Below are 23,255 nucleotides of genomic sequence, written 5' to 3' on the forward strand. Positions count from 1 at the left end.
ATATTTTTGAATCTTTAGTCCCCTGTCCTCCAGTCCTTATTCTTTTCCAAAAACAATTATCAAAAATAAATGAAAACAGTTAAATGAAAAACCATGCCCCCCGTATTAGAAGGACAATATCCTTATAGTGTTTTAAAAACTGTCTGGAGTTTTTTTTTAAGTGAAATATCCCTTTAACTGGGCACCATGCAGGGTACTGACTGGAGAAATGGGCATGTTAATTTATTTTATTACAAGCATCTGAAGTAATTACATATTATATATGTTGAGGAGTTTCACTCAGAACGGGTTATTCTGATTGCCATTTTTTTTCCTGATAGGGGGAGGGCATAGTGACACGTTCGGTAGGATTTTGGCTTATTTGGGCGCCATCTTCCTGCCTATATGACTGTGTAGTGCCCAGTCTTTTCAATGGTAACCGGTAGAGTGGTGGGAACCTAAACATGTGGGAACGATGGGAACCTCAATGTTAAAATGGCCTTTTTATCCTGAATGTAACAAACAATAACTAAGAGAAAATCAATACAAATAAATAGAAGAATATTTAATTGATATAGGCATCATAGGCCTACTTCTAGACATTGCTATAACCTATGTGGCTATATATCTAGTCATTATGGGCATAAACAAAAGGTTGAAAGGTAAATTTTGATCTGATATTGATTATTGTATTTTATTGTATTTTACTTTACTTTACTTTACTTTACTTTACTTTAAAATGATACTCATTAGCCTGCGGAGCGGACCCCCCATTGGAAAATATATGCCAGGGACCCCAAAAGAGAAGATTTGTACGGCTCTAGGGCCCACGGTTTGACCTGAATTAGGCTACGGCCCCCTATTGAATGGCATTTCTCTCTTAATTTAACTCTGAGAGTGTACAACTACAAACACTCTGACAGACAAGTTGACAACTCTCTGAGTAAAACTAACGCAGTGGCTGGGGGGCGTTTCCAAGAACCCGAATCCGCAGATGAAACCATGCAAGCCTCAAGGACCCCTAGTGGTCCCCGGACCCCACTTTGGTAACCACTGCTCTAGCCCATGGTCCGTCCAGTGCTGTGTGAGCCAGACAGTAGAGAACGGGCTCTAGGACCATGAAATGCAGCCAGCCCAGCAGGTTGCATGGTAGAGACAGGCCCAGGAATAAATATTATTATCACGACCTGCGTTTCATTGCAGGAATAAACATCTGTTTATTATGATATATAGGCCTTATAATCTACACCATGCATGCATCAGTAGCCTGCTACCTGGATGACAACATCTAAACGAAAGCTGTTTAATCAGAGAGATCGATAAAGCCTCCAAAACCCGTAAAGGGATTTTCTGATTTCATCTGGAGATGGAGCACATCCGCATCCCGAAGGTAACACACCGCAGTGATTACATTGTATGACAATACATTGCGATTTTATGACTATACATTGTTTTTTTTAAATGGCTAAATACTTTATTTGTATAATTATAATACATTGTGATTTGTTAATCTGGGCGTGTAGCCAGCGGCCACGTAGGCATTCTAGTTCCTCATTCTGAACGATTTGTATGTATGTGTTAAGAATGATTTTTGCCCTTTATACTGCGAAAATATCCGATTTACACAAGCGACGCGTTGTTGTGAGCTTGCAAATGCGCTATTTTCGGCGAGCGACACCCTTTGTACGAGAGGCCCGAACCTTTCGGGTCTGTAACCATAGTAACTGTGTGGGGACTGTAGCTATGGGGACTGTAACTCTGTGTAGGCCTATAAAAAATGGAACCAAATTTATCCTTACGGTTCCAAAAGGGCAGGGGCCCTGCCAGCTAGGGTTAGCAGGGGCTGAGATCATCGAGGTGACTGACGGGGTCCCAACTCAAATGGCCCTGCCTGGGGGGGGGGGGTTGGGTTGGGTTGGGACCCCATCAGTCACCTCGATGATCTCAAACCCTGCTAACCCTAACCCTATACCCCAGGGGTCTGTACGTGGCCTGATGCATATCAAACTTGTGAGTCCATGAAATGAAAATGGTTGTGAATAACTGAATTATCTCTGTCTGTCGCAGGTGGAGAATGTCAAACTGGTCGATCGGGTGTCTCCCAGGAAGTCCAGTGTTGGGACTTTGTACCTGACAGCCACGCACAGCATCTACGTAGAAAACCACAGCTCTTCTGAGAGCCGCAACGAAACCTGGGTACGAAAATAAACACACGCGCGCGCGTCAGTCACACGCACACAATCTCGGTCAGGGACAGGGGGACTTGATATAAATATTTATCTATCAAAGAGTTATCTCTACCTTTATTTGTTTGAAATAGAAACTCGAATCAAATCCAAGTTTTTCGAATTGATTCACAAAATATCAGTAAAATAAGAGTACGTATCTAAGACTAAAAAAATTGCCATTGGTTGGGATCCAAGCCTAACCCCCAAACAAACCCAATCCCCCTAGGCCCTACCTTAAACTAAGTGGAAAAACACGCTTTATAAAGTTTCTCTTGGCAAGCATACAGAGTTGAAGGTCGGTTGGGTTCAGTTTATGTTGGTTCTCTCTTTGTGTCAGGTGCTTCACAGCTTGGTGTCTAGTGTGGAGAAGCAGCCAATCACAGCGTCAGGATGTCCGCTCGTCATCCACTGCAAGAACTTCCAGCTCATCCATTTTGTCATCCCCCAAGAGAGAGACTGTCACGACATCGAAGCGTCGCTACAGCGACTGTCCCAGCCAGGTGACTCCTTGTCCTGTTCATGACAGATCCACACTCAGTCAGTCAGTCAGTCAGTCGCGCTCAACATTGCAGTTAAAAGAAGAGTTCAAAGAGGAAGATACAATACAAGTAAAAACGTTTTTTTTAATTGCTTTTATACAGGTCAAATCCTGTTATATTTTCTCGAGGGCGCCCTGCCTATAGGTTAGCAGCAGTACACAAGGTTCAACAATAGATTCTGTAGGAACATAAAACAAAAAGCAAAAAACAGTTCAAGGTTCTTCTTTAGTGTCTTATATTGTGTACAGCTAGTCAGCTATATAAGAGTAAAACATTTGTGTTTATAATATACTGTACACATGTTTGGTATAAGTTTTTTTTTTTTTCACTTTACAAGAACCAAAAGCGTCTACAGTCAGGTATCAGTCTGTTAACATTTTAATAAGCAGCATTGTATATTTCTTGCAGAGAGCTACGAGGAGCTGTATTGCTTCTCCTACAACCCTAATGCTGAGCAGGAGGACAGGACACTGCAGTGGGATTTGGTGAACGTCAAGGCTGATTACAGCAGGATGGGACTGACAAACTCTCTGTGGAAGCTCTCTGCTGTCAACCGAGAGTACAAAGTCAGTACCACCTGCAACTCACAGAGGCTGGATTGATTAAAGCCTTTTTAGCTCAAGAGTCAAGACCCAAAAGAGAAATTTGATGTTTCCCTGGGACCCAAACTAGTGAAAATAGCAGATCTACAAGCTCACCATGCGTCGCTTCACGTTGCGAGCTTGGGGATCTGGCATTTTCACTACTTCTTAAATGTTTTCAATTATTTATGGGAATTATTAGATTTTCAATACTTTTGAAATTTGTTGGAATTGTCTTTAATTGAGGGAAAGTTTCTTTTTACTCTTTTGGTAAATGGTGCATTTATATAGCGCCTTTATCCAAGGTGCTTTACATTCACCCATTCACACACACATTCATACACTGATTGCGGCGGAAGCCATGCAAGGTACCAACCAGCACATCGGGAGCAATTTGGGGTTCAGTGTCTTGTCCAAGGACACTTCGACATGTAGACAGGAGGTGCCGGGATTCGAACCGCCGACCCATGGATCATTGGACGACCTGTTCTACCTCCTGAGCCACAGTCGCCCCAAACCTTTAAAAAAAGTTACAAATCCAAACACATCAGATAAGATAGCTGCATAATTGCAGACACAGATGTTGTAAATCAAAGTAAAATGGCTGATATGTGTCGGGCAGAGCCAAAGGTCAAGTTTACTTACTATTAAGTATTGAGGCTTTAAGTGGTTAAAGGTCTGTCAAACAAGTATGAAGCCAACTATGAAATCTATTTAGTCAATTCTACACAATTTATGTACAATATGTAGTGGGGTATGTAAGGGGTTCTTGGTCTGAAAAACGTTGAAGACCCCTGCTCCAAATTAATGTGTTTTTTTCCATCTGTGGTGTGTTGTTTTCCCAGGTGAGCGACACGTACCCAGCTGAGGTGTACGTGCCCAAATCAGCTACACCCCCGGTCATCGTGGGGAGTTCTAAGTTTCGAAGCAGAGGCCGCTTCCCTGCGCTGGCGTACTACTGCAAGGAGAATCACGTTAGTTCACAGTTTGTCATCATCATTATCCCTCTGCCATATAGAGAAAAGGTTAAAAGTGTTAAAACCAGGGGTGTCCAAATCTTTGGAACTTAAGATAACAATGTCACATGCAGCACAAATGCATTATTACAACAATTTGTATATCCCTTTAAAAAATAAAAAACATGCATGCACCGCATTGCTAATATATTTACAGTTAAATAAATTGTATTGTGTTCAAATTGCAGTGTAGCCAAATGTAACCAGGTTTGAAGAGGTACTTTGAAAATAAATACACTTTCTTTCACATATTGATAATGACAACACAAGGAACAAGCAGCTAAGAATCCTTACTAGTCCTTCTGAGAAAAGGCATATCTGCCTATATTCATTAGAATGGTCTGGTACTATGCACACGTGGTCAGTAGTTATACTAGTGTTGGTCTGACTTGGCACAGAATTTCTTCCCAAGGCCGAAAGTTGCTCTCAGACAAACACATGTGTTCTTTTCAGATTTAGTTATGTTTTGTTTTTTTTACCTTTAATTTGCTTTGTTCGCTGAGAATATATTTTTTCAGGAACACCCTGCTTTATGTTCACACTCACACAGACACACATCCAGTGGTGTCATGGTGTTTTTTTTTACTGGTACCACAGCGTTATAATGACACCATGTGCGCACACACGTGCATGCTCGTGCATGTGCGCATCGCAGCATGCACACAGAACAGCTGATATAGCCTAAGCCTATTGTTAAGTGTATGAGAGTTTTAGACACAAACAAAAGTAGTCAGACAAACATCTTTACTGCACATTAGCGAAACTAAAAAGTTTGCTTTGGAGCTTGGACAAAATTAATCTGTTCTTGCGCTCAGGTATAAACAGTTAAAGCTGTTGTTATGCAAAGTAGTAGCCATTCGATTCGGCATGGTACTTGACACAGCGTGAAAATGGGGAGGGGGGGCGCCAGTAAACCTAGACCACTGGGTACTTGGTGCGTCTTGGAGAGTCTGGTGACGCGAGGTTGATTAGTTGCGTCTTCTCTTGAATCTAGGGGGACGCGTTCTTCTAGCGTGCACTGCACGCACATGCACCGTTCCGTTCCGTTCCTGCACGTCAAAAAATTACTGATACCACGGTGTGGTACTGCGTTCTACGAGCATGACACCACTGCACACATCAAAGTATCTGCCTAGTACAACCACCGTCTTATACTGTTGGCTACTGAGCAGCTCCACTGGAGCAGTTGGGGGTTCAGTCCCTTGAAACTCTTTAAAGCTATTTCTTTTTTTAAATCAGTTTGATTCTTTGCGTAGTTACTGCACTTTGGTTTTGTAGTGTCCTAAACATATATTTATTTATTCCATCATGTGACACAAATCATGTTTTATGCGTGTGAGGTCATCTTCCCAGGGCTGAGGGTTCACTGGGTCATGGGGTCACCGTCACTATGTGCAAATGAGCTCAGATCTATTTTCATAAGCCAAAAGGGGGGAATCACATGAAGGTCACGTCATCCCCAGTCATCATGTCTGCTGAAAGGAACGATTAAAATGTTGATCAACTTTGACATCTAAATCCAGAGGCACCAATGATCCCAGACTTGCATATTAATACTTTTTGTATTATTTCAGTGTAAACGGCACTACTGTACTAACAATTTAAAATGTTGGCATCTTATCCAGAGCATACGAGTGCAGTCAGAGAAGTGTATTGCCTCAAGAAAGGCTACCAGCTAAACAATGAACCTAGCATCTGTCTAAACAATATGCTATCTAATTAACAATCTGTACATTGAAACTATAAGATACCAGCTAAACAATGAACATATATCATGCTTCACCAATAACATTCTTAATGTTTGTGGTCAAGAAAAACAAAACTGATAAACAAAAGGGCTATTGGAGTGATGTGGAATCTGAAGAAATGGTTGAGTCTGCAGTTTGGACTGTAATGTAATGTTCCACATTTTGTGAGCCATTTTATTAATGCCAATATTTACTTGTTAAAAAGATTTACTAATGTCAAGTAGATTTACTAAGGTCCAAACCAAAGTACATGAAATAGGATCACATACAACTTAGTTTCATTTGACCTGTCCATTTGCCAAGAAATCCTTGAGAACCACTGCAATAAAAGGCCCCCGCAAAACAATACAAACAACACCATAAGGAATACAGAAATTAACACTTAAATAGACACATAGATAGCCCTTTATTGATCCTGTGGGGAGAATTCATTGATTCTTTCGTAAATTCTCTCATTGTCATGTAGTACCACAGTTACGAAACAGGATGACAGTTGCTAATTTGCATTTAACCTCAAATTCAGTTATCTAACTGTATGCATAATTTCTCTCAATTCAATTCATAGAGACACTCGTGTTAGAGACACATTTTCCCGTCTGCAATCATACGTTCGTTACCCACTTTCAACCTGGCTTTCCTATTTTGTGCATGTCATTATCACGTCTCTGTCGGGTGGAAATCTCCTTGTCCAAATCTCTTACTTTTGAGAATTCAAATTCCAAAATAGATGCAGATCTGCATCTTCTACTTTTGCCGCTGTTGTGCTGTAGGATGATCATGTAGGCCAGGACATTCATTTTTTAAAGGGACACTTCACCCTTTTTGCCAAAAAATACATGTTAATTATTTCCTGGGGTGTAATATGTGGTTTTATATAGTTTAGATTTTAGCAGATTTTAGATCTTAAACTACTCCCCCACTCCACTAGGCCGCCATCTGCCGCAGCAGCCAACCTCTGTCGGGTTTCAGCGCTCGCTGCCTGGAGGACGAGCAGCTGCTGGAGGCCATAGTGAGTTCCAACCCCCGCAGCCAGTTCATGTATGTGGTGGACACCAGACCCAAGGTGAGACCCCAACCCATGGCCTTTAGAAAAACACCAGGCCCAAGGTGAGACCCCAACCCATGGCCTTTAGAAAAACACCAGGCCCAAGGTGAGACCCCAACCCATGGCCTTTATGAAAAAACACACACACACACACACACACACACACACACACACACACACACACACGTGTTACTGTACCATAAAGCTGTATGTTCAGGTGCGTTATATTTACCGGCAGACAGCTGGGCTCGCTCCTCCGATCGCAACAAGAACCTTCAAAAACATCCTGCTTTCATGCTAGTGGAAACGGGGTTGATATTATGTAAAGATAATGTAGTTAAAACGAAAGGACGCTTTGGTAGAGGTTTGGGTTGTGTAGTTACCTTGCCACGATGCAGCTTAAATATTGGGAGATATCTTCAATACTTGCTCCGTTGATTAATGATATTCAAACCATAGTCTCCCCATTGACATACTTTATACGTTGTGGTGATTGGTGAAACGGCTCTGTAAGCACAGAAACAAACGTAAACCAACTGACTATATAATATCACAAATATCAGTATATCATTAAAACGTACTTACTTACTTACTAAATAAATATAGAAATGTTTTGCATTAGGAAGAAACTGAATCTGTGAACAAAGGGAGAAAAAAAGCTGTACCAGGTTTTTTGATGTTGGCAGCATCTGTTTTTTATGCATTCGTTTTTGTGCTAAAAGAGTGATGTATCATTGATATTAGTGATGTATGAATCATATATCATAATGTAACCTATACTGTCTTTCTAGCTCAATGCCATGGCGAACCGAGCCGCAGGAAAGGGCTATGAGAACGAAGACAATTATTCCAACATCAAGTTTCAGTTCATTGGCATCGAGAACATTCATGTGATGAGGAACAGTCAACAGAAGATGCTAGAAGGTAATGAACAATTCAGAATCATCCCACACTCATGTTATCATGTAGACATTTCTATGTGCCGTTAATGGCACTGCCTCCGGAGACAGAGTGGCCGTCTTGGAATCAGAAGGTTCCCTGTTCGAATCGTGTTCGATCCTCGGCTCCTAAGTGTCCTTGAGCAAGACACTTAACCACTATAAGCGAGCTGGTGCCTTACACTAAATGCTCACAGGCGAGCTGGTGCCTTACATCACGGGGTTGCCTCCTTAGCATCAGCTCAGTGGGTTTGTGTCCCACTCTCCAAAATCAGGATCGGTGTCGGACCGAAGATCACTCTATAAATCATCTTTTCTGTAAAGATAATCAAATCTTTGCAATTATGAAGAATAATTCATTATCGATGTTAAAAGATTCTGGATGTTGGTGGGGGGGATCTACCGAGATGCATTTGTGCAACATCGTTGGATGTCAAAGTGGTGAATCCAACTAATCGATTTAGTTGATTATAAAAAATCACACCTGTGTGAAGTGAGGTGCGCTCTTATCATTGTACATCATCATGAGTTAAAATAGACATTGCTCAGACACTGTGATGTAAATTCTCCATTCATTGTCAATAGGAATTTTATGTTTGTTTAGGACAAAGTTTGTGGACACACACCAAAAGCTGGATATAGGAGGGCCTAGCGCCCCTCAAAAATCTGCTAGAATCTTTCCATGTTGATTATTTGATATATACAAAATAAGACAAATTGTCAAAGGAATACTTGATTATTCGTCAAAGTAATTGATAGAATATTCGCATAGAATATAATAGATACAGTACTTTTAGCCCTAATGCCCACTGCTTATTGACACCGCACCCCTGTGGTGTTCATATGAGAACACAGTGCTGCACGTCCCTGGACCAGGGGTCTCCCACAGGAGACTTTCTGAGTAACATGCAGGAGGGATGCGTTCTCTAGGATTACTTTGAATCCATCTGGACCTCATTTACGAATTATTTTGGTTTCCTGGAGTTGGACGATCCAGGACCTCGTCCCCCCAAAGAGGGACGGAGGGCGTGAGAATGGTGATGGGATGTGGAGAGAATGAAGAGCTGGACTTGCGATAACTCCCTGCCCCCTTGGCAGCGCGAGCTGTTGGGCGGAAACCTCCGTATTTCAACCTTTTACGTTTTTCCCGTAAATGAATGCCCTACTTCATCAAAACAAATTTATAATATATATCGGTTAATATTTAACCAATGAAAAATGACAAGACCTGACTAATACTAACTACATTGGATCACAAGTTCAAGGAGTCCTTGAACTTGTGATCCTATGTGTCACTGCCTTCATTAACGACTCAGTTGGTTTCTGTTACTGGTAGCTTTATCAATGCAGGGTCAACAGGGCACAATGTAAAACTGATGAAGACACAAAAAATAACAATCAGAACAAAAATACTTAAGCAAACCAAAATCATAAACAAATAAACTTCAACAACTCAATTGGCTGCATTGGCATTGGCTGCATTCGGCAACAAAGGGAATGAATGGGGAGAGAACCCAATGAAAAACAGCCATGAGCACACTGAAAACAAAATAAATCCATCAGTCAAACTTGAACAAAATATAACAAACAACTTGTATTGATACATAATTTCAATAATGACATTTTAAACACCTTAAACAAACCACACCACGCTGCTCACCAACAAACTGCTGTGCAGTATTGCATGGAAGCACGTAATACCATTGCCTTCCACTTACTGGCATAACGCCATGGGAAACTGACGGAAACGGTCGTAATGCACATCCGGAAAACAAACCTTTACCAAAATAAAATGACTGAATATGGAAAATAAATATATATAAAAAAAATGACAATTGCGGCAAGCAAACAATGTAAAGGACCCCAAATTTGATATGTATTTACGCCCTGTTTGAAAAGATTTGGTGCCAGGGACCACAATAAGAGAAGATCTTTGTTAGATTAAAGTTTGTACAGAATTCTACTAACTGTCTATACTGTAGGTATAGACAGATGTAGCACTTTGAGATTTGTTTCAAATGTAAAGTGCCTTATAAATTATTATTATTATTATTATTATTGTAGGTGGGGACAGAGAAACCTCTGATCTGAATAATTATTCTGATACGTTCTCTCATTGGATTTCCTTCTAGCTGGTGACATTATAGTGAAAGTAATCTCTTTCAACCTGGATTCCTGCTTTGGGTTGAGGTGGTTGAACTGTTCCTCATTTAGCTGGGGACCCCCTGAAGGACCTCTGGGGGTCCCCATTTTGAGAACCACTAGTTTAAAACCCCAGAGACCACCAGATCTCTCTCTCTCTCTCTCTCTCTCTCTCTCTCTCTCTCTCTCTCTCTCTCTCTCTCTCTCTCTCTCTCTCTCTCTCTCTCTCTCTCTCTCTCTCTCTCTCTCACACTCTCTCTCTCTCTCTCAGCAGGATTAGCTCAAGCTCACTCAGCCGATCTACAAGCTCACTGTGAGCTTGCAATCTTTGGCCAAGATAATTTAGTGTAGCGCGGAAACGGGGCTCTATACAAGACCCCCTGTCTTGTATAGAGCTCAGGGGCACTCCAGTCAGCTAAGTATACAGGGTTTAAGTAGTTAAAAGAACAATTTCCCACAAGTTGTTTTAAAACCAAAGGTTGAATGAACTCGCTCACCTGCTGTCACATGGCTCACTTATTGACTCTTCTGACACACAGTGAAACCCCAGTGTTAGTTTAACAGCAGTGTGTAGAAAACTTTTTTCACATTTATATATATTTGGCCGCAGACCCCCATTTGGGACCATCTTCTGGGACCGACCCCCAGAAGAGACCATTTGTGTTTGTGAAAATTATCAAAATTATAAAAAAATGTTCTAAACGCATGTTGCTATATCACTAGATCTCAAACGTTTCCATGTCAAAGACCCCCCAAATTATATGTATTTAGTCACGGACCCCCTTCTGAAACTATTTTGTTCCAGGAACCCCCAGAAGCAAAGATTTTAGTTAAAGATATATATATATGAAACGATTTGCACAAATGTTCACGGTTTTCAAAAATAGCAGATCTATGAGCTTGTATATCTGCTACTTTTGAATAGCCAACCAATGTGCCATATTCAGCCTAGGGCCTACAATATATTGCTAAAATCTAAAATGACACGGATGCTTTCCTGCTTTTAATGGGTTACATGTATGTTGTCACTTATCATTATGGAAAAGATAACTTATTATTTAATATTTTATTGTGAACCATTTTTAGCTGCCTTTGACGGAGTATTCCGTCAATTAAAATCCAACTGGTCTCTGTTTTTGAAGGAATTCTCTGTCAATTAATGTACTTTATCAATATGAAAATCAACTTTTAACACTGACCCGGTTGCTAGGCAAAGCCTTCGTCACCCCCAGCACCAGGAGACGTGCGTGTGCATCCTATCTGCATCTGTTCTTTATAGTTATTTTAGATTGCATTTTAACGCACTGATGTTAATAGCTATTATATGCCTTTCTCTCTTTCGCTGTTAGAGGCAGGCAGATTGCGCCAGGCAATGATTATTTTATAGATCACATTTTAACACGATTTCCTCATATGAATGGAAGTTGGCCCCAATGGAAACGCCAAAGTGATTTCTTGGGTTTAACATCCTCTTAACAAAATACATCGAAAAAACAGACAGGCCTATAGATAGATAGATAGAGTGGTCCCTGGAATTTCCAGACCCACAGGAACGTGGCCAGGGCACGTGCCAGCCCAGTTCCGGCGACCCGCCCCGCGTCCGAAACGGTCAAGAAATGACAGAGTTACTGTGTGGGGGTCCCCGGGGGGTGCCCGTAACATCCAGACCCCCAGGAGCGCGCCCAAGGGCAAAATACATGATCTACAAGTAAATCGGTCAGCTGTGAGATTATAGATCTGTTATTTTTGGTATTTTAGAAAGTTTTTGAAATTAATACATACCTATGTATTGGCATACCTCCTATAATGACATGCCCACCATGAGCACAGAGCACCATAAGAGCATGATAAAAAGAAAACATATTTTTCTAAGTCTCAGTCTAAGGAGTTTTACTTATTTTTCTATACGGTGAGCGAGTCTTTTCCTGTCAAAGTTTCCCTTATGTTTTTGAGACCACCGCTACCGTAGTCAAGTTTGAAAAAAAAGGACGAAGAAAGGCGCAACAGTTTTCTCAGTGCTTCAAGGTTTGTGTTGTTAAATATTCCAATATTAACATCAAGTTAGCATTATATTAAATCTAATGCAGATTTTGTTGTCTATTTTGAGGTATAACTGTGAGCTACATTTCTTTTGTTCTCTATTGCACAAATTCCTGCACTTAAACCACTTTGACCGGAGTGCCCCAGGGCTGTACAATAGGGTCCCCCCCTCTCGTTTTCACTCTATGCTAAATATCTTCTCCGCAAACTTTAAACCTTGGGGGTCCTTTGGGCAATTCCAGGACCCCCCCTACAAAATGCGTTAATATTGGCCTTGTAGATGTATATGACACTGTTGGTGTTTCAGTTGGGTTTGAATTCTGGCATTTCTGGAACAGTTTTGAAAAATCTTGAAATAGTTTGAAAAATGTAGATAATGTTTTTAACACAAATCTTCTGGGGGTCCCTGGCACAAAACCTTTTCAGATGGGGGTCCGTGGCAATTAATGTGGGGGTCGTTGGCATGAAAACGTTTGAGAACCACTGCGCTAGGGTTCAAGTGGTATGGAATGTGGCGTTTTAATAAAACGTTGTTTCCTGCTGGTTGAAACAGACAGCTGTGTTGTGGTTTGTGTGTGTGTTCGTGCATGTGCTTGTATTTCCATACTTGTGACGGCCAAATGTCCCCACAAGTATAGTAGAATATGGGATTTCCACCCGACAGAGACAATATGATACTAACGTTTTAAATATCATGCGTGTACTGTACCTGCTTTCACATTTTCACATGCGTACGCTCCTCTGCTCTCCTTCTACCACTATTCTCTCTCTTCTCATGGGAGCGATGAACAACTGAATTTAACCCAGGGGTCATCAATATGTCCGTACACATGTGTCCGTGGCAAGACTTGTACTCACAAATTTTACGCATGATAATGTTCTTATTTGTTCATAAGACCCAATTAGCCTACTGAATGTCTCCAGGTTTTCTTCAGTACTATGACAGTATGGTAGCATAATGGTGGATAATATACAGGTTTTGTAGCTGTAACAATTGTACAAATATTAGACATTAATGTCTGATCATGTTCTAATCAAATATAGCTAGGCTACGTTGGACCATGAAAGAAATAGCCAATTTTACATTGAGGTGCCCACTTTTCCTGTTACCCTCACATGTATAGTAATACAAATGTCTGTGTTTGATTGATTGACTACTTTATTAGTCAGAAATGTAAACAGCACAAGGTACAGTCAGACATTATATTAGGCTAATAGGATAACACAAAATAGTCCTGGTTGGGGACTTGTTTCCATTGGTCCTACTCCTATGTATTCAATTCATCAACATAGCATAAAAATAACACAATAATACACACCATCAACTTATATAAAACATTATATGCACAAAGGAGAAAAGGAGTTTACCTCCTATTGTGGTCTCCTGATAGATGTTGTTTCAGGCCCGTTTTGAGAGATGTGTGTGTGTGTGTGTGTGTGTGTGTGTGTGTATAATGCAGTGTGCGCGCTGCGGTCCCCCTCTATGTCAGACTTCCTGGAGGGTCTAGAGAGCTCTGGTTGGCTGCGGCACATCAAAGCCGTCCTGGACGCTGGCATCTTCATCGCTAAGGTAACGTCTGGACCATAATCCTCCTGTCTGCCCAGGAAGGAACAGAACGCAATATTATATTCATATCGGCGCTGTCGGGCAGAAACCTTGTATCGAGTGGTCTAAAGCAGTGGTTTTCAACCAGTGGTCCGGGGACCACCAGTGGCCCTTGTGGGGGTTCCAGGTGGTCCCCAGCTAAATGATGGAGAGTTTGTAACCAAATTAACCCTTATTAGTTCTTTAACTTTTGAGAGTGTAAAATGAAACCAAATGGACGTCTCCATTTATTTTAATTTTACACTCTCAACAGTTAAATCATTGTTAAACATCTGCATTACTTAATTTACAAGAAGTCTACATAATTTGAGAATGGAATATTGCCAGTAGGGGCAAAAGTGGCGCTGTTGTGCCAAAAACACAGAGAGAGAGAGAGAGATAGTGTTGCACTGTTGCCTGCTAATTACACAGAGAGAGAGAGAGATAGGCAGGGGGAGAGGGGAGTGCTCCACTCAGTTCACACGGGTGTGATTTTTTTCTCAGTGTATGGATTTTGGCCAGGCATAAATGGATTTGGACAGGCCTGTCCTCGCCTTATTGTGGATATGCCACTGTTTATACATACAGTAATGTGTAGTTTGCCTCACAACCGTGTGTGTGTGTGTGTGTGTATGTAGGCAGTTGCAGAGGAGGGGGTCAGTGTGTTGGTTCATTGTTCAGACGGATGGGATCGTACGGCTCAGGTGTGTTCAGTGGCCTGCGTGTTGCTGGACCCATTCTACCGGACCCTCAAAGGATTTATGGTATGTACCTGTATGCTACACATCTTGTGTGTGTGTGTGTGTGTGTGTGTGTGTGTGTGTGCGTGCGTGCGTGTGTGCGTGTGCGTGTGCGTGTGCGTGTGTGAGGGGGTAGCTTGGAGGTGGAGTCAAAGCAGTGAAAGTCTCACCCGAATGCCAAATTGAGAAGTCTAGTCTCGCCAACTGTAAAAGGAGTTGATCCCAGTCAAGTGCCAAGTGAAAAGATTAGACGTTTGCCCAGGACTCAAACTAGTGAAAATAGCAGATAGCACACAACGCGTTGCTTCTCGTCATTGTGAGCTTGTAGATCGGCTTTCACTACTTGTTAGTCATAAAGAAATACATTTTTGTATTTCTTTTTTTTTTACTCTTAATTTTTATCCCACGATTTTGTAACCCAGTTTTCTTTTCACCCAGTGCCAATTATCTAATGTAATCCTGGGCGCTACACTTCCTCTGCCAACCTGGGGGGGGCAGCGGACTGACCTCATGCCTCCTTCTATGCATGAGGAGTCCAAGCTGCTTCTTTTCACCTGACAGAGGGGAATTTCCATTTTTGTATTTCTTATATTTGTTTGATTGTTTGTATAATTATTATTTTCCTTTTTTATTAAAATAAATATATTTTTAAATATATTTAAAAAAATAAAAAAATTACTTTTGTTTGGGAAACGGTGCCTTAGAGCACATTATTAGATACAAGAACGGAAGGTGCTCTAAATTAATTCCCACGTGAATTGTTATTACAGGATTGGAATAATGTGTATGAGGCAGAGGATGTGGATTCAGCCTATAGCTCCTTCTTTAATACATTCATACAATTATATGATAGATACTGTCCACTTCTACAATGCAGCAAGAGCTCAAAATGTCAAAATAAGCCCTAGGTGACAAGAGGACTGCAAAATGCCTGCAAAAAAAGAGTAATCTATAGAGAATTTATAAAACACAGAACCAGAGAAAAGGAAATTAAATGGAATTACATTTGTAAATGGACTTACATACAGTATATAGCATATATCTGTAGCCATTCACAGCCTATGCTTTTGAAAAACAACTAAAAAATACTTCATGGGAACTTGGGAAGGATACATGTTTCTTCAGGTCAGTTTTAATGTTCAACCCCACAGTCACATTGATGTTGACACATTCAGCTGCGTGGTGGTTGGTGTAGTTAAATGGCGCCTTTATCCAAAGTGCTTTTGAATTTGCATTATCTCCATCCATTCACACACTCTTTCACACAACGACAGTGGATCCCCAAGCAACCACTCTACCTCCTTAGCCACTGCCAGTTCAGTGGGTCCTGTTGTTGCTTTGATCAGAAGGATTTCGTGTGTCTGGCTGGAGCACTGCCAGCCCAGGAGGCACCTGGCTGCTGGGAATAAAAGCTGACAGAACAGCAAACGCTGCGTTCTGGAGACATCGTCTTCTCTAGGTTCACAGGAGGAATGGACCCATGCACGGCCGGGGTGAAGAGGTTCACCCAGAGATGTGTGTTCTGCATGGACTGTGGACTGTAGCCCACTCTCATGCTAGTCACATTCACGTTGTTTCCTATGAAACTTGAGTCTTCTTCACACAGAGTATTTTTTACTGTATTGTTTCTGCTCCCTAGGTTCTCATCGAGAGGGACTGGGTCACGTTTGGACACAAGTTCTCACACAGGTTAGTCTTTATTTTATTTCTTTTTAAGGGTCAGGCATTATATGGACATGATGTGTACTCCCCTGGTATGCCAATCCAAACGATGAGTGCCAAGCAGGGAGGCATTGGGGCGGCGGTGGCTCAGTGGTGTAGTGGCCAGATGGTAACCACAAGGTTGCCAGTTCGAACCCGGGCTCCCCCAGAGTTGGTGTTGAAGTGTCCTTGAGCAAGATGCTGAACCCCTAATTGCTCCCGATGTGCTGGTTGGTGCCTTGCATGCTTTCCGCTGTCACCGGTGTGTGAATGGGTGAATGTAATGCATGTAATGCACAATCTATGTGCCTTGGATAAAGGCACTATATAAATGCACCATTTACCATTGGGTGCCGTTTTTGTAACTTCATTTATTTAATTTAGGCATTTAGGTATGTAAACACATACATCTCAGGGTGGACAATGAACTGGCATTATATCGATATCATGAGATTAGATATCGCCTGGGATTTTGGATATGGTAATATGGCATAAGTGTTGTCTTTTTTTGGTTTTATATAAAGGCAGGAGAGACATGCACATCCACACCCAAAATTGGGCAGGTGCTAAGCGAAAGAATATATCATGGAAATTAAAAGAGAATGCTTTACACGTGGGCTCCAGTTGTAGGCCCTTCCACCCGAAGCGTCACAGCAGCACTCGGGTGCAATCAAAATAATCACACTCGTGTGAACTTTGAAGTGATTGGTGCCTTTCATCACAATGAGGAAGTCTGATGATGTCAACAACATGATGTCCAATCATATGAGCATATTCCCTGCTCAAACGGACATTCCACGCTCAAACGGACAGACGGACATACACACAAAGCTGTGCATTGGAGCGGCTGCACCGCTCTAAAAATCCTACAACTGGAGCCCACAGGGTGCTAGCATTCTCTTTCAGTTTTCCTGGTTTTAATCAGTTGTGCCTTATTTTGTACTAGGTACGGCCACCTAGACGGAGACCCTAAGGAGGTGTCTCCCGTCATGGATCAGTTTCTGGAGTGTGTGTGGCAGCTGATGGAGCAGTTCCCCTGTGCCTTTGAGTTCAACGAGAGGTTCCTCATCTCCATCCACCATCACCTCTACTCCTGCCAGTACGGAAACTTTGTCGGCAACAACCAGAGAGAGAGGATCCATCTGGGGTGAGAGATTTAAACCTGTGACCATTCCTGTGAACTGTGCCCATTTCACGTAGACAATGTGGAAAGTTCATGTCGTACAATAATTAATTGACCAAGCATATTTTAGTTCTCAAACATTTTCATTTCAAGGGTTCTGAAATTATGTATTTGTCAGCGGACCCCAATTTGAAAAGATTATGAGGTAAGGGAGGGTAAGAGAAGAAAATAGCCAGAAAATAAAATAGGGTAGTCAATAGTGTTTAAACGGTTCCTCATTTAGTAGGGCACCCCATGGAACCCCGCCTCAAGGACCCCTAAGGGTCCCCGGGCCCCACTCTGAGAATCAGTGCTGTAGACTACTGCACAGTGCACACTTGAAATAAAAATAAGCATATTTTTTATAATATCCATAATGTTTATACTGTTTACAGCGTCTTTACTTGTGAAGAACAGATACCTGTGTTTCCCCTCTTTCTTCTACTTGACGTTGCGTGTAATATGTGTTGTTGAGCAGCGTGCGTGAGCAGAGCCACTCTGTGTGGTCCTACCTGTGGTCTAAACGCCCAGAATACATCAGTCCACTGTACAGACCTGACCACAGCCAGACACAAGGCGTGCTGAGGCCCGCCACTGCCCCCTACTGTTTTAAGTGAGTCCTCACAACCACCACATTGTTTTTATCATTGCTGTCGGGTGGAAACCTTGTATGTCCAATTGCTCTTGTTATTAATGCCTTTCATTGGTTGAATATTTATGAAACCCACACAGACACACTTTCAGCATGGCTTCCCTATTTGGCGCATCATAGTAGAGCATTTTTAAACATTAACATAGACAATCTATTTTGTGAGCTCGTAAATCATCTATTTTTGCTATACCTTGCTGCTGTCATACGATGAACTATCACCAAAAAGTGGAGAGGCCCCCTAGTGTTCCCAAGGAGGCAAAAATCCAATGCAAATATTGCAGCCTGAGGAAGAGTTTTCATACTCGAAAGTAGTCAGTAAGGATTTGAGCCAATCTTTTGTTCATTTGCCTAAAGAAACCGTTTGGAGGCATTCAAATTGTTTGCATTATACAACAAACTATACAATCGGACATTCATTCATGAACAAATTAAATATAGAGATACAAGATTTCTGCCTGACAGTAATAATATGAAATACGTATTTCTCTTCTCGCTGTGTGTGTGTGTGTGTGTGTGTGTGTGTGTGTGTGTGTGTTGTGTGTGCGTGCGTGTGCATAGGTTTTGGAGAGGTCTGTACAACCGCTTCGACGCGGGGATGCACCCCCGGCAGTCTGTGGAAGACTTTCTGATGGCGATACGAGAGGAGACACAGCAGCTGGAAGATCAGCTGGCCTCACATGAGCAGGTTCACTAACTTTTTTTTTTTTGGGGGGGGGGTGGTAGGTCTGCTATTTTCAATTAGCCAATATATATTGGTTTTTATAGTAGTTAGCCTGATTTGATATATTAACTAATTTAGCTGGGGAGTGGGGACCCCATGGGACCCCCTCAATCCCACTTTCGGATCCCACTTTTAGAAACACTGTCAACAAAACCAAATATCACCATAATTACATTTGATCAAATGAACCTCCATATAAACTGTATCTTGACTGCTGTGCTGCGTTTTGCAACGACTACTTTGGCGGGGAATATTTTTAAATGTATTAGTTTGATTAACTGTCGCAACCCTATGTTGGTTCATTTCATCGACAGAACATCTCCAGGCTGGAGCAGGAGAAAGGCCCTCGGAGTGCTTCCAGACTGGGTTCCTCCGGTGTTCCTGCAGAGATGTCGTTGCTTCCTCCTGCTCCGTGTTCCAACGGTCTGCTGCTAGCCAACACCCCACAGGACTACACCACCAGCACCAGCACCTGTCAGCAGGACGCGCCAGAGAGCCACGGTCGGCTCATTTTCGCCCAGGACTCGAGCAGCAAAATGTCGGACGCCAGCCTTTCCAACGGCAGCGACCAGGAGTCCGGCATCGGACTGGAGTCCAGCACGGAACAGCTGGATTGCCGCTCGCCGCTCAGTGAGGACCCCGACGACTCAGACGAAAAGGCTGCCTACTCGGCCGCCTGAGGGGAAGGGAACCCAAAGTGGTGTCAGGCGGAAACCTTGTATCTGCATATTTTCAGCTTCTTATCGTCTCTGTCCGATGAAAACTTCCAAAACTGTTACTTTTCAGGATTCAAAAATGGCAAAAGTAGCAGATCCACAAGCTAACAATTCGAGCTTGGACATCTGCTGCTTTTGATGCTTTGGTAGGGCGTTAATTTACGAAATAACACAAAAAATATGGGGATAAGAGGTTTCTGCCCGACATCTTTCTTTTTGCTGTTAATTAATGCCGTACTTTGAGTGTGGTTCAAAAGTAGGGAAAATAGCCAATCTACATGCTTGCAGGATCGGCTATGTTCATGGTCATACAAGGTTTCCACCCAAGAGGTAGTGAGATTGCGGAGGGGAACTTTTTACAGAGCCTCCACAGAGCCACTGAGCAATGACTGAACCCTCTCTGCACACCTCTCTAAAATCCTCTGCGTTAATTTGACTCCAAAGAGAGTACAAATGGAACCAAATGAATCCTTAAAGGGTCTATTACACACAATCAGCACCGGGATTCCTTCAAAATAGAATCTCTGGGGTGCCGGAAAGACATGGCCGCTTTTACTCTGAATCCCCCCCCCAATACTTGATTCTGATTGGCTAGTTACCGTCATGTGACCGTTGTAAATTTCACCGATAACCCACACCTTCAATCACTTTATATCATTCCCAGCTGATTCCGCAGCTCTGTAGCTGTACTGGGGAAGGAGAGCGCTTGATTGCCTTACAAAGCCATGCCGTGCGGGCGTCTAAGCACCGCCCGGCTCATATGACTGTGAATGTGTGGCTCCAGGGGGTGCGCACGCTTTTCCGACACACCGAAGATCCGAAGCGGGGGGACATGCGATGCGAAAAAGCGATGGTCCGACATGCGCTGCTCCCGTGCTTGCGGTTAGGGTTAGGTTAGGATTGAGGTTTCGGATCAATAGTATGTCGGAACTAAAGCCTGCACCCGGCTCCAGGCAGCCCGTAAAGACATCAAGCGCTATTCTCCCGTCACATAGCATGATAGCCTACTTGCCGAGCAAAACAAGGAAGTGATGTGGCTCGCTCTGGTGGTGCAAAGCGTAGCTACTTTTGTGAATTTCATAGTTTTATTAGGTTAATATTGCTATATGTTTGTAACCTTTTTAGAAAAGCAATAAGCCACTCGAGGCCCCAGCTTACCGCGTATTTTACAATGGCTGGGAGGGTAGAAGACCCTCCGCTGTGCGTCGGGTCTGCCTACGCCTCCCAGCCATTGTAAAATACCCGGTAGCCTGAGACCTCTCGTGGCTTATTGCTTTGTTTAATGAAACATGTTTGAGTGACACTTTGAGTAAAAAAAGAGTAAATGTACTTCGTTACTTGTTCAAACTGTCACAGCATGCACCATGTGACCAGCCTGTTAAATATCGTCACTGTCAGGCTGAAACCTAATATCTCCATACTAATCTTGTAATGTTTTTTTGTTTGTTTTTCCTCCAAAACAATTAATGCCCTATTTTCACAGTTTCACACAAAAAAGCGGAGTTTACAAAATGCTGTACATCAGTGGTTCTCAAAATTTTTGATTGATTGATTGAAGTGTTAACAGATTGTAGAATTACAGTACATTTCAAACACAACTCAATACAAAAACTGTGAGTGGCCGACACCATAGCATTACACTTGTTTACAAGAGGGTCCACCGTTTTCAATTCATCATAACATTTAGAGACGTACAAATATACTCTTCTATACTATAGCCCAAAACAGGAAATCATCATAAAGGAGGTAAAAAGGGGGAAAAAACATATACAGTGAGGGGAAAAGGGGTGGGTAGGGGATTCAGATTTTACGGGCCAGTCTCGAATTGCAGCCGTCCGTAGGTGCCCTTTGAGAGCGGTTTTGAAGGAGTCAAGGGATTCACATGTCTTAATGACAGTTTGTAGGGCGTTCCGCATTTTTGTGGCATAGGAGCGAATTTAAAAGTTGTTTGTGCTGAATCTGGGTTGCACATGGTTTGTTGAACTCCCTCTGGTTGTGGGTGTGGACTTCGTTGACATTAAGGAAGTATTTAGACAGGTACATGGGTATCTTGGTGGTGTATCGAATCTTGTGGACCAGACCCATTGCAAGATGCTGTACTCTGTCGTCAACCCTAAAATTGCAGCCTGTCAAAGTGGTCAGGTGTGAGGCCTAGTTTGTTTTGGGCAGTCTGGAGCCTTGTTTTAAGGGTCTTTCATGTCAAGGACCCTCTTTTGAAAATAGGACAATCTTTAAGGTTAAACGTGGTTGAACGGGTCCCACTTTGAGAACCACTGCATTACAGGATACCAACCACCACCCCTCCCCCCATAATAATAACTATAGAACCTTAAAACAAGTTTACAAAGTGCTGTACACAGATTAAAACAGCAGAGGGAGACAAATACAATGCTGAGTTCACACAGCATATTGTAGCTTTGTAGCTGAAATTGAAACCAGCTCAACTTCTTTTGTAGCTGCTACAAACGTTGGGTCTGAATGGTAGCCGGCATCTTAGTAACTACTACTAACTGCTGGTGTGAGCCTTTATAGCAAAGGGAATTGATGGTGTAATTATGCATACACATAATATGGCTTTAATGCCAGGATAGTGAGTAGTAACTCATCACTCATATACATCATGGTGGGCCGTGATGAGGATAAGTGTGGTCCCCAAATCATCTGCAAAACACACACACACAAACACACTACTGTACTAGAGCAGAGAGCTTTAGGCCTGTTTACATGTGAAATTTGTACAGATCAGACTGTAGAGCATGTTGATGTGTTATTAATTGTTATGTGCACATGATGTAGCACATGTTGTAGTAATCCTTTGTATAGCACACTGTTTTATAAGGACTGCTGTATGTATGATAGAGGAGGTTGGATTTTTCTTTTAACGTGTGTATGTGACTGGATTCATTGGTACAAAATAATACCAAGTATATTAAAGCTTGTAAAATGCTCTATTCTGTTGATCCTTTCCTGTCTTACTGAATCCTAGCCTACATCGTCTCTGTTGGGTGGAAAACAAAACTTACTTTTCAGGATTTAAATTAAAAAATAGCAAAAGTATAGCAGATTGACAAGCTCAAAGCGCAAACAAACTGAAGGCTATCTTACCTATTTCGATGCTGAGTGACTGGCAATACCATATAGGGACAAGTAATGAGATATAGTCATGAGAGCAGGTTTGATAAATTTAAGTATTCAGATTAACAGAGATGAAGTATAAAATGATTTAGCCTATCAATGTTCATCACGTCTCATATCGAGAGAGAGCCAACCGACTTTAGTAAGCCTGTAATGTGCAATGGTGTGATTTGTATGGGTCACCTCACCTGTGATGAACCTAAGAGGCGCCAGCAAAGTGGTAGATGCCATATAGGGGCTTATGGGTGGTAGTGACAGAAGCATAATGATGTCCCCATAATAAGACTGAGAACAGTCTCTAGTATCCTCTTTCTGCAAACAATTAAGATTTGTTTCTTAGTAGACCAAGTTTTGCCTGCAACGTTTTTGACCAGGTTCTCAATATGGACCTTGAAGTGTATCATCCATATATGCCCAAATATTTATAGTGTTGGACTCTTTCAAGTGGTGTAACAGATGAAGTGCTAATTTGGACATTAGTCAAATCAGATGACTTTGCTCTGTTGAAAGACATGGACTAAGTTTAATAACTAACTAATGATGACTCTTTTCTATAGAAGCTTTATTAAATCTGTTCTCATGTTTTG

At 42.1% G+C, this 23,255-nt stretch overlaps 1 protein-coding gene across 1 annotated transcript; it reads left to right on the top strand.

The window, feature by feature from the left end:
* The first annotated feature begins 1,120 nt into the window (after positions 1–1,120).
* On the top strand, positions 1,121–21,287 carry mtmr7a (myotubularin related protein 7a). Its single transcript, XM_080774037.1, has 14 exons — positions 1,121–1,369; positions 2,047–2,175; positions 2,545–2,707; positions 3,155–3,312; positions 4,173–4,301; positions 7,020–7,154; positions 7,928–8,060; positions 13,717–13,826; positions 14,480–14,605; positions 16,221–16,270; positions 17,229–17,429; positions 17,923–18,057; positions 18,655–18,781; positions 19,132–21,287. The coding sequence occupies exons 1-14, from the start codon at positions 1,346–1,348 to the stop codon at positions 19,495–19,497; spliced, it is 1,986 nt and encodes a 661-aa protein (XP_080630163.1). The 5' UTR covers positions 1,121–1,345; the 3' UTR covers positions 19,498–21,287.
* The last annotated feature ends 1,968 nt before the right edge of the window (positions 21,288–23,255 follow it).

The sequence above is a fragment of the Protomyctophum bolini genome (assembly GCF_963924005.1).
Source record: "Protomyctophum bolini genome assembly, chromosome: 10".
NCBI classification, from domain to species: Eukaryota; Metazoa; Chordata; class Actinopteri; order Myctophiformes; family Myctophidae; genus Protomyctophum; species Protomyctophum bolini.